The following is a 21,243-nucleotide window of genomic DNA, read 5'->3' as shown; positions in this document are numbered from 1 at the left end:
TTGGGGACTGTTTTTCAGGGCAAGGAAAGGATCCAATTCATATCACAAAAGATACTATTACTGGAATCGAATACAAATCCATTTAAAATGATGTTATATATTCATACGCTGCGGGAAGTTTTTCTTTACTTCTTTAATATGAGAAAATTGGCCGCTGAAGCACACCGATTGCTCACCAAAGCTTATGCTGAATGTGTTCCATTTCAATGTGCGACAGATAGTTCAGAAGTGGTGATTTTGACACGGAAGACACAGATTGCTCAGGTCAACCACAAAATTTTGAAGGTCAAGAAGATCATTTTTGCACCGAATCATTACTTGTAATGAAAAATGGATCCATTACAATAACCTACGAAGTGTTATTGTAATGGATGTCGACCAGCCGAATCGACACCAAATTCAAATATCAATGGCGCTTAGGTAATGCTCTGTATTTAGTAGGACCAAAAGGGTCAAAAGGTCATAGCTAACAATGGTCTATATTTTGAATAAATTTATATTATACAAATGTTTCAAAATAAAAGGTAAAAATTTTAAAAAATCCCGCATTTTTATATCATACACCCAATATTTGTTATGCTTTTAATCATTTACAAAAAATTATCTAAAGCCTTTTTATACCCTACATGATTTATACATCAATATATCTGCTACAGACCCGAGAAAATCGGTCCAGAAAAAACCAGGACAACCTCGATTTTTTACCTAATTTTGACCTATATCTGGATTACTAAGTCATTAATTAATATAGACAATGGGTCAAAATCATACAATGGGAAAAATATTTTTTAACCCCATTAAAAATTGAAAAGACAAAAAAAAAATTTAAAATTTAAAAAAAAAATAAATTTTGTTTACCGAAAAATATTTATTTTGAAGTATAATATGGTGAAGGATATATAAGATTCGGCACAGCCGAATATAGCTTTCTTATTTGTTTTTATATCATATTTATCTCATATTTTTAGTGCATATTTGGAGTTTTTAGGGCATATTTTTCTAATTTAATTTTTTTTCATAAAAAAATTTCGTTTTTTTATAGAATAATTCTGGTTTCCCTGATAATGAGTAAATAAATGAATGTTACGTTATAGGTTTAAACTAAACTCAACTAACTACAAAAGGGGCAAAAACATTTCCTATGCTAACTAATGACTGCAGCAATGATGGCAGCTCTAAATATTAGAAAATGCCTAGAAGTAGAAAATTATAAAAGATCTCTTCTTCTCAACGAAAACGACGAAATAATATTTCAACAGCAGCAGCAACAACAACAAACACTAAATAAAACCAGAGTCATGTGTGTGATGAAAATTAAAAATATAATTTTCATAAACTTAAAAGTACCAAAAATATTTTTATATAATAGGGCAAACGAACACACATTCAATCACTCACACACGATGAAAATTAGAAATAAAATAAAAAATAATGATTCGTAAAGAATTAACGACCTGAAAATTTGTTTAAAACTTACCACGTTTCTTTTTCTTGTCCTTGCGTTTACGTGGTTGTACATCACCCGACATTTTGGCTAAAGGATCTGGAAATAGTTCCTGTACTTTTCACTGGGTCAATAACAACTTGGGAAAGGAATTTCTTAGCTTTACGTATTGAAATCTGCTGCTACCACCAACCTGCCGCTGAGACAGGCTATTTTTAAGTATTTTTTTTACGGGACGTTTTTTCAAAATTTATTTTTAAAATTTTATTGATTTCCACATGACACTATAAAAAGAAATATTTAGGTTGTAACAATTAGTTTGAAATAGATAATAATATTTAACACTTTGTATAAAATAGATATTTTAATTTTGAAATAAGATTTTCAATTCAATTACAAATTATATGTATTTTCTATAATTTTCTTGATATTTTTTTTCTTTTCAACTTTTCTACACACTTTATCTACTGTATGGCAATATATACATATAGATATATATATTTGTACGGATGTGTGTAGATATTGTTTTTATTATATTTTGTTCTTAGTTGGTTGAACTTGTTATTGTTGCTTTCTCGATTCTGTACCGTTTTGATCTGTGCTGTGTTGTGTGCTCCGCTCGCGTTCGTTGTCGGTAAACGTCTGGTATTTAAGTGTAGCGGGCGAATTTTATGAAAAATTAGAGGAAAAACTTAAAAATACATTTCTTCTTTCACACACATTTTTTTTCTTTTGTTTTTACTTACATATTAATAAAATTTGTTCTGTGTTTTTCTCTTGAGAGAAATTCAAACTGAAAATTTTTGAATTTTCTTAAAATCTCATTTCATTTTTATTGACCGTTATTTTTATATTTCGTATGTTTATGTATTGCAGCCATTGTTATTGTAGCTCTCATTATCTCATTATACATATGTTGTGTTGTTGTTTACATTTATTTAGTTTTTGTTGTTTATTTGTCTGTCCGATTTTCTTTCGTTATTTTCCTTAGCAAATGACCGGCAAAATTTCAGTTCCATTTCGCTTTGCGTATTATTTGTTTATGTACAATTTAAGTTTTGTTTTGATATTATTTTTTTGCAAACATTGTTATTGTTTTATGTTAAATAACAGAGTGACCAACCATAATTTGTCATTGAAATCTGCAACTATTCGGTGTATGACTTAACAAGTGAAGAGAGCTATATTCGGCTGTGCCGAATCTTATATACCCTTTACCATATTATACATTCATATTGTTTTATAATAATATTACATAAAAACTGTTAAATAAATTTTTGTTGTTTTTGTATAAATTTATACTTAATTCAATGAACTTTCAAACCTTAAAAATAATTTTGAAAATTAGATGCAAATTTTAAAGAAAACCCACAAAAAAATAGTCAAAAAAAATAGCACCAAGATAGAAATCGATTAAAATAAATAAAAATTAATCAGGACAAAATTTAATATAGTAACAATTATTATGGTTTGTAACGTTCTTAACACGTTATTATTAAAAGTAAAATATTGTTGTCTTCTGTTTTCGTATTTTTGGCAAAAAAGATAACGACCACCTCCTCCTGCCCATAAAGATTCTAAAAATTTAAAAATTTTGTATCGAACTTGTATGCCAAATATATTTTTTCATTCCCCAAAATAAATTCATAAATATTTTTGGTTTCCTTTTACCCTTTATGTGACTTTTGGCCATTAATCTATATATATAAAAGATTAACGTTACTGACAGACTGATTCATCATCACACAGCCCAAACGGCTGAAGCTAGAATCAAATTTTAACTGTGGGTTCCTCCCTCCCCAAAACGATCCGATAAGAAGGGATTTTTGGGAATTCGAACATTTAGGGGGTAAAAAAGGGTAAAAACGGGTAAATTCGGTAACCTTATATCTTCAAAACTAATAAAGATACAAAAAAACTTTAAACCGAATGTTACTCCATTTAGAAAATAAGCTGACAGGTGTTTCGTACTTTTTCGAAATTCGAACCTTTTAGGGGAGAAAACGGGTAAAAACTGTATTTTGGTACTTTTTTGGCACCCTATGTATATTTTAAACCAATAAACATAGAAACAAATTTTAAATCGTATTCTTTAATTATCAAAAAATAAAAAATATAAGTTTGGTACTTTTTGGAAATTCGAACCCTTAAGGGATAAAAATTGTGTTTATTATTGGTACTTTTTCATAAAATATGTTTTTCTATAATCTGACATATAGGTACATACGAATATTTTATTATGATCTCCCACCACGATACAGAAATTTATTTGAATAAAATTTTACCAAAGCAATGGGGATGAAAAAGGTACCAAAAAGGGGATAAAATCAGGAAAATACATTTTATTTGAAATTATTAAGCCAATTTTGATAATTTTTTTTAACATTGGTTCCTGGATTCATACAAAAATTAACTAACAGGGTGTTATTTGGAACTCGAGTGCCAAGGTGTATATTGGGCCAAATCCGGGTAAACAGTTTGGTACTTTTTTTAAAACATATTTTTTCTTGGGCACATTAACACAGATTTTAATATTTTGAGACATGTCTGTAGCATAAACAATTTTAGCTAAATGGAATATTTTTAAAGTTCGAACTTGAGGGGTGTTCGAGGAAGAAAAGGGAAATTGGTACTTTTCTTCTAATGGTACTTTTTTAATATTTTAAATTATTTCACTTATCGACATTAAAGTAAACTGATTTGTATATGAGTGAAGTTTGTGTTAGGCATAGGGTACAATATTTAGGTACCAAAATGTGAGAACTGAACTATAGGTACTTTTTTTATTCATCTAATGGTACTTTTTGAATTTTATATGACAATGGACTTAGAAACATGAAATTAACATATATGGTCCTAAGTGAGTGTGAATTTTAGGGGTAGACTTTTTGGTACTTTTTCATTATTCTAATGGTACTTTTTTGAATTTTCTATAACAATGAACTTAATTTAAAAATTTTTTTTTATTTTTTTTAATTTTAAAATTTTTTTTTTTTTTTTTGTAGAAAAAAAAATCGGGTTAAAAAATATTTTTTCCGATTTTGACCCATTGTAGGTCCAACTCACTTTGAAATATCTATCATTAGATATCCATATTGTCTATATTAATGACTTAGTAATCCAGATATAGGTCAAAAATCGAGGTTGTCCTGGGTTTTTCCTCATATCTCAACCATTTGTGGACCTATTTTGCTGATTTTAAATAGGAAACTTCTCGAAATCATGTCTGACAAAATTATTATAGATTTGGATCCCGGCTCTGGGGTCTTCAGAAAATTGATTTTAACAGACAGACGGACATTGCTTAATCGACTTCGCTATCTATAAGGATCCAGAATATATATACTTTATAGGGTCGGAAAATTATATTGTGAAAATTACAAACGGAATGACAAACATTTGTAAAATATAAATTTATCGAAAGTATAACATATGGATTCCGAGCCAAAAGAACTGCTCATCTTTTGAGGCCAAGAGCGAATCAAGCCAATTTCGGATACTCTGTTCTAAAATGAAGCGTATTCCAGAGAGATCCTTGTGCATCGATCGAAACAAATAGATAGTAGTCGAAAAAGGCAAGGTCCGTCCTTCGGTCCGTCCATGTAAATCTTGTAATCAAACTACAGGTCGCAAATTTCAAAAATAATTCGACAAAATTTAGCAAAAACTTTTACATATGGGCAAATCCTGCGTGACGAACGTTTCATTCGTACACGTTTTCATATTTAAATATGAACATTTTTTGGTTTTTCAAATAAGATACTTCTTTAATCAAGAAAAGGACCTCGATCACTCATATTTCTGACCAAAAATCGATTTTTTATATAAAAACTCAAAATTTCTAAATTCGCTAATAACTTATAAATGTTTAATCAAGAAAAGGAGCTCGATCTGTGAACACTCATATTTCTGACCAAAAATCAATTTTTTATATAAAAACTAAAATATCTAAATTCGTTAATAACTTGGCCAATAAGCGTTTAATCAAGAAAAGGAGCTCGATCTGTGATCACTCATATTTCTGACCAAAAATCAAATTTTTATATAAAAACTCAAAATATCTAAATTCGTTAATAACTTGGCCAATAAGCGTTTAATCAGGAAAAGGAGCTCGATCTGTGATCACTCATATTTCTGGCCAAAAATCGATTTTCACAAATCGAACACAAGCATTTTTTTTAATTTGGACAGGACAACGTCTCTCTGGTCATCTAGTTTCCAAATAATTCAATAATAATGACCATTTTTGTTAGTAAATAAACTCTACCTTGGGAACTCTAAACAATGCAGCCAAGTTTGTTTTTAAGGTTGGTGTCTTTGCTATTTTATAGAAATGTGGTAAAATAAAAACTATTAAAACTGAATTTGTTTATTGTGTTGCTTCCTTTAAATTGGAATAATTGTACAGCTATCTAAACATGGAGAATACTTAATTTACCCATCGAATTCAAGGCATATTTATATTGATTACGCCTTGGACGAGTTTAAATTTCATATATAATTCCGAAAAACGCTATTTTGTTTTAGCGTTTTAATAACTTTTTCTTAATTGCTACATTGTTCAGCCCACAGCTGTTTATGTCATTCATTCTTCTTCTTGTATAGAAAATTATCTTGGAGAATTTTAAGTAGAAATCAGTTTTCAGTTTGATTTTTTGTATTTATATCAAATGCAGCCCTTACTAAGAAATACTCGTCCCTCCCTGGGACTTATTGTAAGTTTGAACTTAATAATATATTCATATAACAAGTAATTAATGGAAAACATTTTTTTGCAGCAACGTTTCTATTGCACCCCCAAAAAAGGAGCCGGTGAAACCAAAACCATACCCAAAAATGTGTTGGAAGGCAATCAAACCGCACAATTGCAAGCTGAAAATGGTGCTGTTTTCGATAAGAAACCATTTAAACTTCATTTAGATCAAAGTAAGTTGTAGCAGTGTAAAAAAAAGTGAAGGGTTCTCTATGGAGTCATCAGAGTAAAATATATAAAAGTGCTTTACATAACCTTTAACGCATGATTTGTTTGTGGTTTTTGTTACTAATTTGTTGTTTGTTTTCCCATATTGTTGCAGACAAAGTATACAGTTGGTGTTTGTGTGGCAAGTCGAAAAGCCAGCCCATTTGTGATGGTACACATAAAAATGAATTTTTGAAAATTAAATTGAGGTAAATATTGATAAGTGTATTTAACAAAAATTAACTCTATATTACAGCTTTAAATTAATTAAATTTGAACTTCATTCACTAAAATCTTAATTATTATTAAGTAGTACATATCCTCAGATCATTCATTAAAAAACTTTCCAAAATAATTTCATCCAAAATATTTCGTTCATGGAAGATTCAACTTTTGTTAATTCAAATCTATTCCAAATTGTAAAAAACAAATCTAAAGATATTTTGTAATAGATACGGGGTTGTCATAGAATCTAATCATTGTCGGAATCGGTTTTGAAAACGACAGAAAAAGTACATTGGTCTCATGAATTCGTAACCCAGCAAAAAAAGTGAGGAAGAAAATGCAGAATTTTCACAACAAATAGCATGCTTGATGTACTTCCAATTTTGGTGAAAAAGCTATGAATTTTACATTAGCTTGTCATTGGAGGGATGTTGTTCATTTTTGACAACTTTTTACTTAATAAATTCGATGCTTTCGATGCGATTAAATTTCGATTTTAAGGTGTTATTTTAATGTAGGTAGTGGATACCTATATTCTTTTTTTAAATTTATAAAAAGTAAATAAAATATGTACATTACAAAACATAAATATATGAAGCAATGGTTGATTAATTTTAATGATTAAAAAATGTAAAAATTGTTTGTACCTATACCAATTTTTACAGGTTTTAATAAATTTTATAAAATTCAAAAAATGTAGGAAACAATTACATCAACGAAATATTTATAATTCAGTGTCAAATACCCATATTTAAAATCACATCTTCAGAGGTAGAAAAGATTCATTTGCAACTTTAGATGTGATTAAAATGTCATATGTAAAGATGCACTTCCATTATTTTTTACTGGGAAGTTATAGGTTTTATATTCGATCTAGAATTAAATTCTTTATCGATTAAACAAAAAATTACATTGGATTTCTTAAGTCAAATGTAACTTTTTTCCATTTTCAAAACCGATTCCGAAGTTATTGGATTCTTTGACCACCCCGATTAATTTGAATGGTAATGGATGTTAATTAAAGAAAAAATTCATGATTCAGTTTTGAATTAATTCTATAAAAAAAATAAAGCCTATGAATTAATTCGTAATAAATCGGTACTGTTTATAATTACTCTCCTCTCAATTAAAATGTTCTTTAATCCTTCTAGGCCCATCCGTTTCAAAGTGGAAAAAACTGGAGATTACTGGCTGTGCAACTGTAAACACACAAAACATCGCCCCTTCTGTGATGGCACCCACAAACAGCCCCATATTCAATCTGCTGTCAGATAATTGAATTTATTACCTGCAGTTTTGTATATTAAATTCACATAATTGTTTCCTTTGTTATGAATAAAGTTTTTCGCTCGAAATAAAAAACAAACGATCTTTCGTTTTTATGTACGTTTTCTTTTTTAATTTAAGCAACAATAATGATAAATATGTATTTTTTATTTGTTTATTTTGATAAATAGTATAGAAAATTATATATAAATTATGTTTATTCATTACTAGATTTAATATTACATACACAATCTTTATGGATTAAAGGAATATAAATTGAAATGTTTTCGATGAAAATTCAATAAACGATTTAATGAAGTTTATGTGAGAAATTTTATTAGTGGCCTCTATTTGGGGAAAGGGCGAGCGCTACGTATACTCTCCAGCTCGCATCATTGTCCACTACCTTTCACAAGACTTGATATTTTATTGATGAGCTGCCACTTGGAATCTGGGGGATTATTGCGTAATTCGTTCAATCCAAGTTATTGAATAATGTCAAAACCATGCACACAAAAACTGTTCTTTCAAAAAACCATCTTAAGTTAAAAAAAATTAATGGGTCGATTATGGATGGCAACCGAACTCCAGTTGCGTTGTCAGTTGCCTAAATGGTATTGCAGATGGCAACTGGCAGTACCATTTTCTGTTGCCAAATGGCAACTAGAAATTTGTGGTTGCTCTCAGGCAACGCAATTGAAGTTCGGTTGCCATCCATAATCGACACATAAGATACAAGATGGAATTGAACGCCTGAAGATTGTGACATTCGATATCAAACAAGAAATTCAGTACATTTTATTATAATTTCGATATCGAAATAATTTTTCGATACGATAGCTAATTCGATCCCTGTTTTAATGTAAAAAAAACCGTGCGATTTCCTAAATTTGAATTTGTCTATTTCGTACACTCGAGCATTGTAACATACAGAGAAATGAGATAGCAGATGAAGTTTTTTAATTTTTTTAAACAAACACAAACTGCGAAGCGTTTTGCTTGTCTTCAGATACATCCAGAGTCTCCCTCAGATTAATAGACTAGCACACTATCGACTGGTCTATCGGGGTTCGGATCTGGACTATATTAGAATGGAATGGGAGGTTAAACCCCCTATATGCCACTACTACATGTTCATATTCGAAATATTCCCGAGACTCTACGAACCAATCTTGTGGTAGTAGAACGGATTGCAGAGTGCCCAGAGCTATTTGGCCAGAGTTGGATGCAAAGGCAACCAGAATACCAATTGGTTTGGATAGGTAAAGTCTCAGGTATTTAGTAGAAGTGATAACCGACCACTGTTTATTTGGAGCCTTCATTTGTAAATGGGTCATGGGTGCAGAAGACTTCTGTAGCATGTACGAGGATATTGGGGAACTAGAAACAGTAGAACATATTTTGTGTAACTGTTCTAGATTAAACGAATTCACATATTTTTGTGTTTTGTAAACCGAATCCACATGAAAAAATCATTATAGTCCAATCGAAACAGATTTTTGAAGGCCGAAACCGAACCATTTATTTGGGCTAATTCGAAAATGTTTTAATCTTCACTTTCCGGCAAACTGAATCCGATCAACGTTTTCATTTTTAAACGAATTTACATGTTTCGGTTTTTAGTAAATCAAATTCATATGATTTACTCGTTTTACATTCGAGTAAAAAAAAACTTGTTTCAACGTACAATATCGTGCGATTTGTAAAATATAATGTGCTGTTTTTCAATAGCGAACGAGTGCTTGGAGTGGACGTTTTACATGTATTTTGTTTTTGTTACAATAACAAAACACATGTTAAATTTCCACTCAAACCACTCGTTCGCTATAGAAAAACAGCACATAAATTTGTCAATTATTTTATTGTAATTAGTTGATTTACAGAACATATGCGTTCGTGTATTTTAATTTCACTTAAAGCAAATTTTAGATTTGTATTATTTTTTAATTTTATAATCATTCAGGCCTGTCTCACATTTTGTTCGGTTTCAATTCCGTAGTTACAATTCCGATCGACTTCGTTTTAGGTTCTTCAGATTCCTTGTAATTTATTAATTCCAAAAATATTTAATAATTCTCTATTTCTGAATTTAATTTGACTGCAAAAACTGATTAAAAATTTTAGAAAAATAAGTAATTACAAAGAAATATCCATTCCACTTTGAAAACTGAAAGCGGTTTTATTAGAAAAGAAATTTTCGTTTTATTTTTTTCTGAAGAAGCAAAAAACGGAATTAATTCCACTTTCGATCGGAATGGAATTCTGTGACAGGCCTGATTATTTGAGTGTCGTAGTTGAAAACGATTCGTTTTGTTAAATTTGTGTTATGATCGTTGAAAACGAATTACGAATTCGTCGAATACCTTTAACAATATGAGAAATAATCACCCCTATCGGCAATAATATGTGAAATTTTGTTCCCATGAAATATCCATTTCCCTCGAAGGGAAAATTGCTATCGGGAATATCACGATGAACTTTACATTCACAATAGTTGATTTTGTTCGTAGCAGCTGTTTATTGTTTACAAAATTCCATCTAAAAATTTCACAACAAGGCGAATTTTTTCACGTGAACAAAGTTGATGAACGAAAAAAGGAAAAGGGAAAATATTTCATGTGAAATATTGATTCGCGATAGGGGTGAATAAATTGAATACAAAAAAATTTGGCAATGTGTTGTCCAATTATTTATTAAAAATTGTGTCTCCATCTTGTAATTTTAACATTATAATCAGGTATGTGATGGAAATCAATTTCAATTCTGGTACTTAATTATTTCTTATAATTTTTTTCCTAAATTCTTTTAAATTATTTGCTATTAATTACCTGGTCTACTATATTTTGCTAGAAAATAATAAGCCATTGGTTCAAAAATTATTCTTGAAATCGATCAAAATTTTCCAATCCTTTTCCAATCGATCATTTTGAAATCGTTCGATCACATACCTGTTTAAACACTTATTTTCTTCAAAAACATTTCAATTAAATTTCCTTTTTACTTCTTTTAATTTTAATTCTCCTAATGTTTAATGATATATTTTAAGGTTGTTTGTTTACATTAGTTTTATGTTTGGGAAAAATTCCAAAAAAAATACTGCTTACTGTAAAGGGATCCTGAAAATAATACAACTTAATATTTACATTTGAAGACTGTTAATTAAGGCTTTAAGGAAATCCTTAAATATTAAGCTACATACATACCCTATATGTATGTATTTATGGATGTAATTGTTGTATAATAAAAACATTGCAATATGATGCGATTGAAAGATCTTGAATAACAAATTAATGTTCCGAATTTCAACAATTTTTTTTTTTAAGTTCAAATATTACTTATCAAAATAGATGGTCTAAAAATGTATTACAAAATCTGTATATAAAATAATAAAAATAATAGGAAATTAACGTGGGTAAGTCAATAAGTTTTTAACAAGTTAGAGCTGCGATCTTTATTATAGGAGCATTGATATCAGTCACCATTTTTGATGATCCACCAATGGTTTAATTTTTATACATTGTCTAAAAATGTTTTAATACAAATAAAGAAATTTATAACCTCAATACCCCCCCCCACCTTGTCACAGAGTTCCATTCCTATCGAATTATCCTTTCCTTTATTTTTGCATCAGGTTGGTTCTGCATCGAACCCCTTTCCGACATGTGAAGGACCTCTTGAGGACCTGAACATGATCCTTAAGGGTATCATAAAGGGAACAATTCATGGACCCTAGTAAGCTGGTAATACTGGCTGCCTTTATAACCTAGCCTAATGTAATCAGCAGGGAAACCAAAATATGCAAATGCATGTTTTTTCTGGTGAGTCTAATGAGCACATGGATAAGATATTTACACGTTTCAGAACTATTTAAGAATTTTGTCATCGATTTGTTAGTGCATATTTTTGCATATTTTATCCTTAAATGCATATTTTTGAATATATTTGTTTTAGGAGCATATTTATGTCATATTTTTGCGTTTTAGAGCATATTTTATTGTTTAATAGCATATTTTGACTTTATCAAAAACAAATTTTGTCTTATTTTTCGCTGTTGTGTTACAGGTTTTTACTTCCTTTGTTTAAAATTCAAAATTGAAAAATATATGGCTTTTTTTTAATATAAAACAAGACCCCTTTCACACTAGGCAATTTAGTTGCTCAAGTTTCTTGTGTTTGTAGATGCCAGAGGTAATGTGGGGTTAAGGAGAAGAAAATTTTACATGCTGTTTTGTTGTTGGGCAAGAGACTTGCGCCATTAAATTGCGCCATTAAATAGCACTATTTTAATAATAGCGCTATCTAAATATCAAATTTTAGTTCTAATTCAAACCTAACCGTTCTAAGTGTTAAAGAAATCTTTTAAATTTGCTCCTATAACATCAATTAATGTCGAAAGAACATTTTCTATGTATAAAAATGTTTTCAGGGGGGTTACTCTCTATTTCGATGCGAAAGGTAAATGCGTTAAGAATACAATTTTGTACTCTGTATCGTTTACGCAAACGCTTTTGCAAAAAGAAACAATACTGGCACCACAAAATAAACAATAGCGAAGAATGACAAAATGAATAAACTAATTTTTTGTGCGATGCGAAAGCGCAATAAAGGGTACCAATTGTACCATTTTTCTTTCGCATCGCAATAGAGAGTAACCCCCAGATCCAATAGACAACGATTTTTATTTGAAAATTTAAGTCAACATTTTGTAATTTATTGCAATATTAACCTTAATTGAAGAAGTGACTTTGTCTATATATATAAAAATTAAATGGTCCATGTATGTAATGATTGTAGAGAAAAAAAATTAAAAAATTCCGGGTAAAACTCGGAAATTATTTTTTTTGTGAGTCTAGTCTACTGTAATAAAAAGCTCCCTAAAGTATGCATTTTAGATATTTTATTATCTAACATTAGCAAATGCTACCAGGCGAAGCCGGGGCGATCAACTAGTATTTATATAAAATATCATCAAAAAATACCTCTCGAAGCCTTTTCATAAGTTAAATTCCTATTGTTTTTATGTTTTATTTATTTTTTGTTATACTTGTTTTAGTTCTTGTTATTTTTGTTTTTTTATGTTACTTTACCTTTTTAGAAATAAATTGTATTGATTTTTTTTAAATAAAAGTATATTTTTGGTTAAAAATTATGTAAAAGTTGGTTTTTTAAGAGCATATTTTTTTAAATTTTAAGAGCATATTTTAAAGTTTTTACTGCATATTTAAAGCGCTTAAAACGCTTTTTTTAGAGCATATTTCCGGTTTGCCTGGTAATCAGCCATTACTTCAAATATTACTTATCAAAATAGATGTATTACAAAATCTGTATATAAAATAATAAAAATAATAGGAAATAAACGTGGGTAAGTCAACAAGTTTTTAACAAGTTAGAGCTGCGATCATTATTATAGAAGCTTTGATATCAGTCACCATTTTTGATGATTTAATTTTTGTACATTGTCCGATTATATTTATTAGATGAATTCTTTTAGAATTGGTTCTAAAAACGCTTTAATACAAATAAACCAATTTATAACCTCAATAACCCCGTCACAGAATTCCATTCCTATCCTTTATTTGGGCATCAGGTTGGTTCTGCATCGAACCCCTTTCCGACATGTAAAGGACCTCTTGAGGACATGAACATGATCCTTAAGATTTTCACATAGGGAACAATTCATGAACCCTAGTGAGCTGGTTATTACCAACTCACTAGGCTGGCTGCCTAGTATAACCTATTCTAACCTAACCTAATGTAATCAGCCATTTTTGTGGGTCTTTATCCATTGTTTTAATAAATTCTTTAACAAAGATTCAGCAGTTTTGTTACAGAAAAATCTCAAAACTATTTCCTTCAAGTTTTTGTTTAACTGACTTTATTGACTTGTCCACGTAGTGTTTAAATAAAAAATGCATATCGATGTTTTTGTTTTAAATTTGTTTGTTTAATATCATCATGTATTTGTTTGTTTGTTTTCTTTTTCATTACAGATTTGTCTTAAGATGACAAACCTAGAAACTAATGGAAATTTGATAAAAATAAAATAAAAACCAAATTGGAAATGAGTTTTATAAAGTAGGTTATGTACGCTTTTATGTAGTAGGTTTTAATATAAAATAATTTAATTTCAATTAGAATAAGAATAAGAATTACAAAAACAAAACTGAAAATTACATAGGTATATGTAATTATTTGGGGTTTTTTTTAAATATTAAATGCAAATAATTTAATGATTTTTGGAAAGTATAAAAAACAAAAACTAAATATTTGCAAAGAATACATAAATACTTCTAAAAAAGATCTCAAACATGTTATGTTTTATTTATTAATAAAATTTTAATTTTATTTTATTTTTCATGTACTAAATATTTAATTAAAGGCCATAGAGAGAGAAAATAATTAAATTTAGTGTTTGTTTTTTTTTAGCTTTTCTTTTAAATAATTAAAGACTTGAGTTGTGGTTGAGTTATTTCTTTCCTTTTTTTTAATGGTAAATAATATTATTTAAAGATTTTTAAACTTAAAATTTAAAAATTAAATAATGACTGCGCATGTGTGTTTTGTGTAAGAGTGTGTGTTTAAAATTTAAAAAGAAAAAAGTTAAACGGGAAAACTATACGAGTTAATTTAAACAAAAAAAATAATAATATTTACTTAAAATAAGGTTTCTTTTCTTTTTTTTTGGAAAATATTACAAACTGTAATAAAATATTTAAGAATGAGAAATTTATATTCTTGATAAAATTAGAAGAAACAACTGTTTATACTTGTTTGAGCATTTTTTCGTTTGTTTTCATAGAAATATACTGAGAAGAGCTTTAGATTTTTTTTTTTAATAAAAAAAAATGGCAAAAATATTATTATTTAAAGTAGAATTAATTGAAATTCTTGTTAACATAAATTTTAAGTTTGTTTTTATTGTAACTCTCTTGTATAATGTTAATTTTTTGTTTTATTTTAAAGATTTTAGTTTTAGATTTTTTGTTAATCTTCTTCTTTTTGTTGTTGTTGTTGTTTTTTGTAAGCGAGGGGGAATTTGAAGAAGGTGGAATAGAGTTTTTAAGCAAAAAAAATTTCAACTTCATGTTCAACATTAAATGTTGTGTTTCATTTCTTGCATTCGTTATAATTTTATAATGAAGAAAAACAGAATACATTTTCTTATTTTCATTTTTCTTTTCTATTTTTGTATACAAAAACAAGTTATAGTGGTTAAAAACTGAATTAAAAAGAAAATTAATTAGAAGGGGGGACAAGAGAGAAGGAGAGTTAAATAGAAAAACACACCACACTAACAAACTTAATATTCCTCATCTTCAGGCTGAATTTCATCTGGTGGCGCAAAACCATCCTGCAAAGAAATTGTGTAGAGAGAGAAAAATAATTGTTTTAATTAATTGAATTTTGATCTTAAATAATAATTTAATATTTAATTAGTCTTTACATTTTACAGTTTTGTTTTGTTAAATATGTATAAGCAATTATCAGGGGAATTTTTTTTTTTAGCAGAATTATAATGAGGTGAGGTTAGCAGCAGAGGCAGCTACAGTGTTCAACTGTTTTTTGTATTTTACTGCTGTCAACATGTACAGTGAAGTGATGCATTACCAGTATCAAGAATAAAATAACAAAAAAAAAAAAATCAACAATGAAAATTATTATTTCTAATAAAAAAATTAAATACAGAAAGAAGTATGTATGTTTTAAAATCGATATTTTCAAATGTTTTGAAATTATGGATCTAGAGAATAGTGTTTTTTTTTTGTCAGTTTGAACTTCTTTTTTTTCGATTAGCTAAAGCTTCCAAAGCTTTTATTAAATTTCAAACAAATGGTAAAATTTAAACATAATCACCCCTAGCGCGAATCAATATTTCACATGAAATATGTTCCCCTTTTCCCATTTTGCGTTCATAATCTATGTTCACGTGAAAAAATTCCCCATGTTGTGAAATTTTTTGATTTAATTTTGTAAACAATAAACAGCTGTTACGAACAAAAAGCAACTATTGTGAATGAAAAGTTCTGGGGAATATCACGATAGCAATTTTCCCTTCGATGGAAATGGATATTTCATGGAAACATAAATTTCACATGTTATTGCCGATGGGAGTGAATATTTCTTTCCCCATTTTTCGTACATCAAATTTGTTCACGTGAAAAAATTCCAATGTTGTGAAATTTTTAGATGGAACAAAAGCAACTATTGTGAATGAAAAGTTCATGGGAATACCACAATAGCAATTTTCTCTTCGAGAGAAATGGATATTTCATGGGAACAAAATTTTACATATTATTGCCGATAGGGGTGAATATTTCTAGTTTTACTTTAAATTTTGTCATAGATCTGTCCAAGTACAGAACATAAGTCCTTAAATGTACAATAACTCAGTTGATGTAGATCAAATCGAATGTCACAGGATATCTTAAGCAATAGTACATTACAATTCATTATAAGTTGTTTCCCAAATTTAAATAAATTTGTTAATAATGAATTCTTAATCATCCGAAAATGTTTTTATCTAAAATTGTTATGACATTTCAGAACTTTTGTTGTTAAAATTTGTTATAATTATATTTTAAAAGTCACTTAAATTATCTTCCATAAAGCATATACAAATTAATGTCACCATTGAAAAAAAGCAAAGCCAAAGAGCTTGAGCATCTTGGATTTACAATTACAAAATTGCAGATACATAATCAACGTTTTTCAAAAATTAAAAACCTTCGACTCAATCAATCGGAAACTAACATATGACAAAATTATAACAAAAATCATTAAACACATGGAACGGAAGGAAAGAGAAATATCAATGGTTACACTCTTTTCACACATACGGGTGATACAATAAGAAATACATGGCAATACAGACTTAGGTTTTTGGCTCTCAGTTACCTATCTAGCAAAGATTGTTACCTATCTGACAAAAATGTTTTCAGTAACAATTTTCATTGAAAAGTTATCAAATTTTGAGTATTCTTTTTAATATGTCACTGTTATAAAGTTCGGAATATGAAGGAATGACAGAATTAAATTAACATAGAGAAACTTATAGCGGAAACTCACATAGTTTTTTTACTAATACATTCTCACCACTTAGTTATTTGGCAACTGAGTTAGGTATATGACAGGAGAGTTTTATAACAAAAAGAAGTTTTGACTAACCATTTTTTTTAGTTTTATTATAATTTTGTCATAATCATAAAGTTTAGAATAGGAAGGGGGCGGTGTTTATTTAAAACAAAGCAAGCAATTATAAATTTGTTTAATCACTATTCTGGCAATAAACTAAGTTTAAAAAAAAAACTTACCTCCGTTGCATATAAAATTTCCAAAATTTTCTGTATCAATGGATGGGTATCTCCCTCTTCAGCTTCTTGGCAGCTGGAAATATGAAAAGAAAAAAATAATAAAATTTAAAATTTATCTTATAGATATAAAAGAAATGAAAAAAGCAAACAGGCTACTTACAGGATTTCTATATCACGCAATTTAGAGAAATAGAAATCTCTTTCTTTTTCCAAACCCTCCAAATTTAAACGCATATCCATGACCTAAATCAGAAATAATATTAGTATTTTAAAGATAAAATTTTAGTAAAAATAAAACCTACCTGGCTAGATAATTCTTCAATTTGTTGATTCGTTACAGCACTTGTATTATTTTCATTAGCTTTCTTAACGGCACCGGCACTGCTATTTGAAATAGCCACAGCCGGTCTTGAATTTGTAGCAGGAACGGCAGCTCTAGGCGGTACTTTTGTAGCTATTGCCAAATAAAATAAATGCAATTAATAACAATTATTTCACACTTAATAAAATAAAGACAAACTAAACACAACATAAAATAACAAGTTTAAAATATCGTTTTAAATTTGATTATAAACAAACGTGAAGCACGTTTAAAAAATTAGTTTCAAACCAAAACACATTTATACAAAAAAAATTAAATTTGTTAATACACGTGATGAATGCAAAAATAATAATAATAATATTGAGTGCTTTTTGAGGTGTTTGTTAAATGAATATAATGATAATTGAAATAAAACATAAACAAAAATAATAAAGTTAAGCAATCAATCAATCACATACTAGGCCTCATTGCCAATGACACTGCTGGACGTTGTACTGGCACTGCAGCTGGTTTTCTATAAGATGTATTACCGGCACCAGTTCCTGGTAAACTCTTTACATTGCCCGCTCCAAAGCCCATCTGTGCACCCTCTCTAGCTGCACTGGCATCATAATCATGACCATCATAATTGGCATCAAAGAATTTTTTAAACCATTGCAAAAATTCAAAATTATCTTGAAAACGGCCTTTAATCAATTTATCAATCGGTATAATCTGTATATATGAAGATTGTGTTGATTTTGTTTGTGTGGGCAAGTGTTTAATATTTTTAGTGTGTTTTTTTTTTGGTGTAAAAATGAAACATATAAAAAAAAAGAAAACAAAAACCAATGAAAAAAAAGAAGGGGGAAAAATATAAATGATAGATGTAAATTATGGTAAATAAATGCATCATTATTAATTATAATAATAATATTATACAAAAAGTGTAAAGTAAGTGATATTTTATGAGCGAGACGAAACGAAACGAGACAAGTGTTAAATGATAGGACACTTTGCGCGAGTTTAAAAGGGAATGTTTTAAATTAAATTGATTTTTCTTGTTTCAAATAAACTTTGCATGTTTTTTAACCATTTTTTTTTATTAGCATTCAAATTTAATTATATATATAAGTATTAATCATGGCTGTAGTTAAAATAACTTTTATTTTTTTCTTTTCCAATTATTGTTTTATAAATAATACGATTATTGTATTATATGGTTGGTTTAAAACTAAAAAAAAACTTTTAAACCGCAATAAAATCATAAATAATCTGTCAAATTAAAATATTATTGTAAGTATACGTCATATTACAAGGATTGGATCAAACATACAGTATTTTTTTACAATTTGTAAATATGGATGGATGTATGTTTTTGGCTAAATAAATGTCATTAAAATAAAAAAATTAATATTCCAATGAAAAAATAAACTGTCTCTATAAGATATATTTGAAGAATGAGTGAAAGAAAGGTCACTGAATTAAATTTTATAAATTTCACTTTCATTTAATATATACTTCATTAATATATACTTGCATTGCTATTTCTTCAAAATAGTAGTATTTAGCAATATCCTAAAAAAAATATTTGACCCAAATCGTGAAATCAATTTTTATATCCCTTCACCATGACCCAAAGGAAAATATTAATGATTTTGGAATTTTCGTTAAAAATTGGTTTTCAAAAAAGTACTTAAAATACTACTGTTTTTAAAATCAGCTAATATCTAGTTTTATACTGTTTTTAGAGATTTACTTTGCAAAGAATCATAAAAAAAGTACTATTTATGCTACTATTTTTAAAATTGTTTAAAAATCAGTTTAAAGTACTTTTAGTTACTTTTTGTGAATAAAAAATTAATAAACTGTGTTTTAAAAATATTTTAGCATTTAGTTTTATGCGGTTTTTAGAGATTTACTTTGCAAAGAATCATATTTAATAGGTTTTTGGAAAAATTCTGAAAAAAGTACTAAATATGCTACTATTTTTAAAATTGTGTAAAAATCAGTTTAAATTACTTTTGTGAATAAAAAATTAATAAAAATGTGTTTTACAAACATTTTTCAATACGTTATAAAAATACTCCTATTCTTAAAATCGGTTGGAAATCTAATTTTTTACTGTTTTTAGATGCTTATTTTGCCTTAGACAACAGAAACAGAAAGGGAAATTGTGATGAATTTGGAATTTTCGTAAATTCTCTTATAGAAAATTTTTTTTCAAAAATGTACTTAAAATACTACTATTTTTGAAATCAGCTAAAATCTAGTTTTATACTGTTTTTAGAGATTTACTTTGTAAAAAATCATATTTAATAGGTTTTTGGAAAATTTTTGAAAAAAAATTCTATTTTTAAATTGTGTAAAAATTAGTTTAATGTACTTTTAGTGACTTTTTTTTGTCAATAAAAAAAATTAATAAAATGTTTTTAAAAACATTTTTCAAAAGTTTGTAAAAATACTACTATGTATTCTTAACTTAAAATAGTTGGAAATATAGGCTTTTACTGTTTTTAGATGTTTATTTTGCCTTAGGGACAGAAACAGAAAGAGAAATGAATTTCATAAATTCTCTTATAGAAAATGGTGTTTAAAAAAAGTACTTAAAATACTACTACTTTTGAAATCAGCAAAAATCTAGGTTATTGGAAAAATTTAAAAAAGTATTATTTTTAAAGTTTTAAGTTATTTTAGTAACTTTTTGTAAAAATACTACTATTTTTAAAATGAGTTGAAATCTTTTCTTTTACTGTTTTTAGATGTTTATTTTGTCTTAAATGATATTTATTTGGATTTTGAAAATTTTTGAAAAAGCTACAAAAATACTACTATTTTTTAATATGATTACAACTCAGTTTGAAGTGTTTTTAGAGACTTTCTATATTTATTAAATTAATAGACTGTAATTTTGGAGTATTTTTGAAAAAGTAGTAAAAATACTACTAATTTGATTTAGAAAATTTTAAAAAAAGCACTAAAAATACTACTATTTTTGAATATGAATTAAAACTCAGTTAAAAGTATTTCTAAAGACTTTCTATGTTTATTAAATTAATAGATTGTAATTTTGGAGTATTTTTGAAAAAAAGTATTAAAAATACTACTAATTTTCATATGAGCTAGAATTAGATTTGTTTAATTTTAGAGATATGTTTTAACTAATGACGGGATTTTGAGAAATTTTTTAGAAAATTACTAAAAAAATAGTACTATTTTTAAACCCTTTAGAAATATAACTAAAGAAAGGAAAGAAAAGAAACAAGTAAAAATTAAATTGAAAAACCTAGTTCAAAAAAGAACATACATGGTTGCACAACATGGGGAATTTTTTCACGTGATCAAAGTTGGTGAACGAAAAATGGAACAAGGGAACATATTTCATGTGAAATATTGATTCGCGATAGGGTTGCATGTCTAGCTATATCTCCCAGTTCATCATGGAATTTTTCCCCTAGCCATTTTCGCCTGAGACCCTGTAATCTATGACAATTGCACAGAATATATTCCAATATCCTCGCACATTCTATAGAAGTCCTGTTCGCCCATATCTCATTTACCAATGAAGGCAGTGACCGGTTATCATTCAGACTTAAGGCCATGAGTTACAAAATGTAATACTCTTAATAATAATTTCAATTTGATTAAATTTTTTTATTAATTTCTTGTTATTTTCCGAGATAGAGAATTCTTTACCAATATTTCTGGGGAATCTCTGCACATCATAGGCAAAACC

The 21,243-nt window shown here is 27.9% G+C and overlaps 3 protein-coding genes across 8 annotated transcripts in view; 1 reads left to right on the top strand and 2 right to left on the bottom strand.

Moving 5' to 3' along the window:
- Nucleotides 1–21,243, bottom strand: part of Asph (Aspartyl beta-hydroxylase) — a 134,840-nt gene that overhangs the window by 32,080 nt on the left and 81,517 nt on the right. For 2 of the 5 annotated variants that reach the window (XM_065514547.1, XM_065514548.1), the window contains exons 1-2: nucleotides 2,032–2,166; nucleotides 1,478–1,728 (exon numbers count right to left, since the gene is read on the bottom strand). In XM_065514547.1, the coding sequence (XP_065370619.1) occupies nucleotides 1,478–1,529 (52 nt within the window). In that variant the 5' untranslated portion in view covers nucleotides 1,530–1,728; nucleotides 2,032–2,166. Of the gene's footprint in view, nucleotides 1–1,477; nucleotides 1,729–2,031; nucleotides 2,167–21,243 lie in introns of those variants that run through there. The other 3 variants (XM_065514544.1, XM_065514545.1, XM_065514546.1) reach the window with 2 other exon arrangements.
- Nucleotides 6,028–7,991, top strand: LOC135960719 (CDGSH iron-sulfur domain-containing protein 3, mitochondrial). Its single transcript, XM_065512082.1, has 4 exons — nucleotides 6,028–6,159; nucleotides 6,223–6,370; nucleotides 6,520–6,613; nucleotides 7,781–7,991. The coding sequence occupies exons 1-4, from the start codon at nucleotides 6,115–6,117 to the stop codon at nucleotides 7,902–7,904; spliced, it is 411 nt and encodes a 136-aa protein (XP_065368154.1). The 5' UTR covers nucleotides 6,028–6,114; the 3' UTR covers nucleotides 7,905–7,991.
- Eb1 (microtubule-associated protein RP/EB family member 1) overlaps nucleotides 14,351–21,243 on the bottom strand; it is a 31,451-nt gene continuing 24,558 nt past the window's right edge. Inside the window, exons 3-7 of one of the 2 annotated variants that reach the window (XM_065511150.1) lie at nucleotides 17,987–18,242; nucleotides 17,509–17,660; nucleotides 17,367–17,449; nucleotides 17,207–17,279; nucleotides 14,351–15,246 (exon numbers count right to left, since the gene is read on the bottom strand). In XM_065511150.1, coding sequence (XP_065367222.1) covers nucleotides 15,196–15,246; nucleotides 17,207–17,279; nucleotides 17,367–17,449; nucleotides 17,509–17,660; nucleotides 17,987–18,242 — 615 coding nt within the window. In that variant the 3' untranslated portion in view covers nucleotides 14,351–15,195. The remainder of the gene's footprint in view (nucleotides 15,247–17,206; nucleotides 17,280–17,366; nucleotides 17,450–17,508; nucleotides 17,661–17,986; nucleotides 18,243–21,243) is intronic. The other variant, XM_065511149.1, reaches the window with a different exon arrangement.

Source organism: Calliphora vicina, chromosome 5 (assembly GCF_958450345.1).
Source record: "Calliphora vicina chromosome 5, idCalVici1.1, whole genome shotgun sequence".
Lineage (NCBI taxonomy): Eukaryota > Metazoa > Arthropoda > Insecta > Diptera > Calliphoridae > Calliphora > Calliphora vicina.
This window is presented reverse-complemented; position numbering and strand designations above follow the sequence as displayed.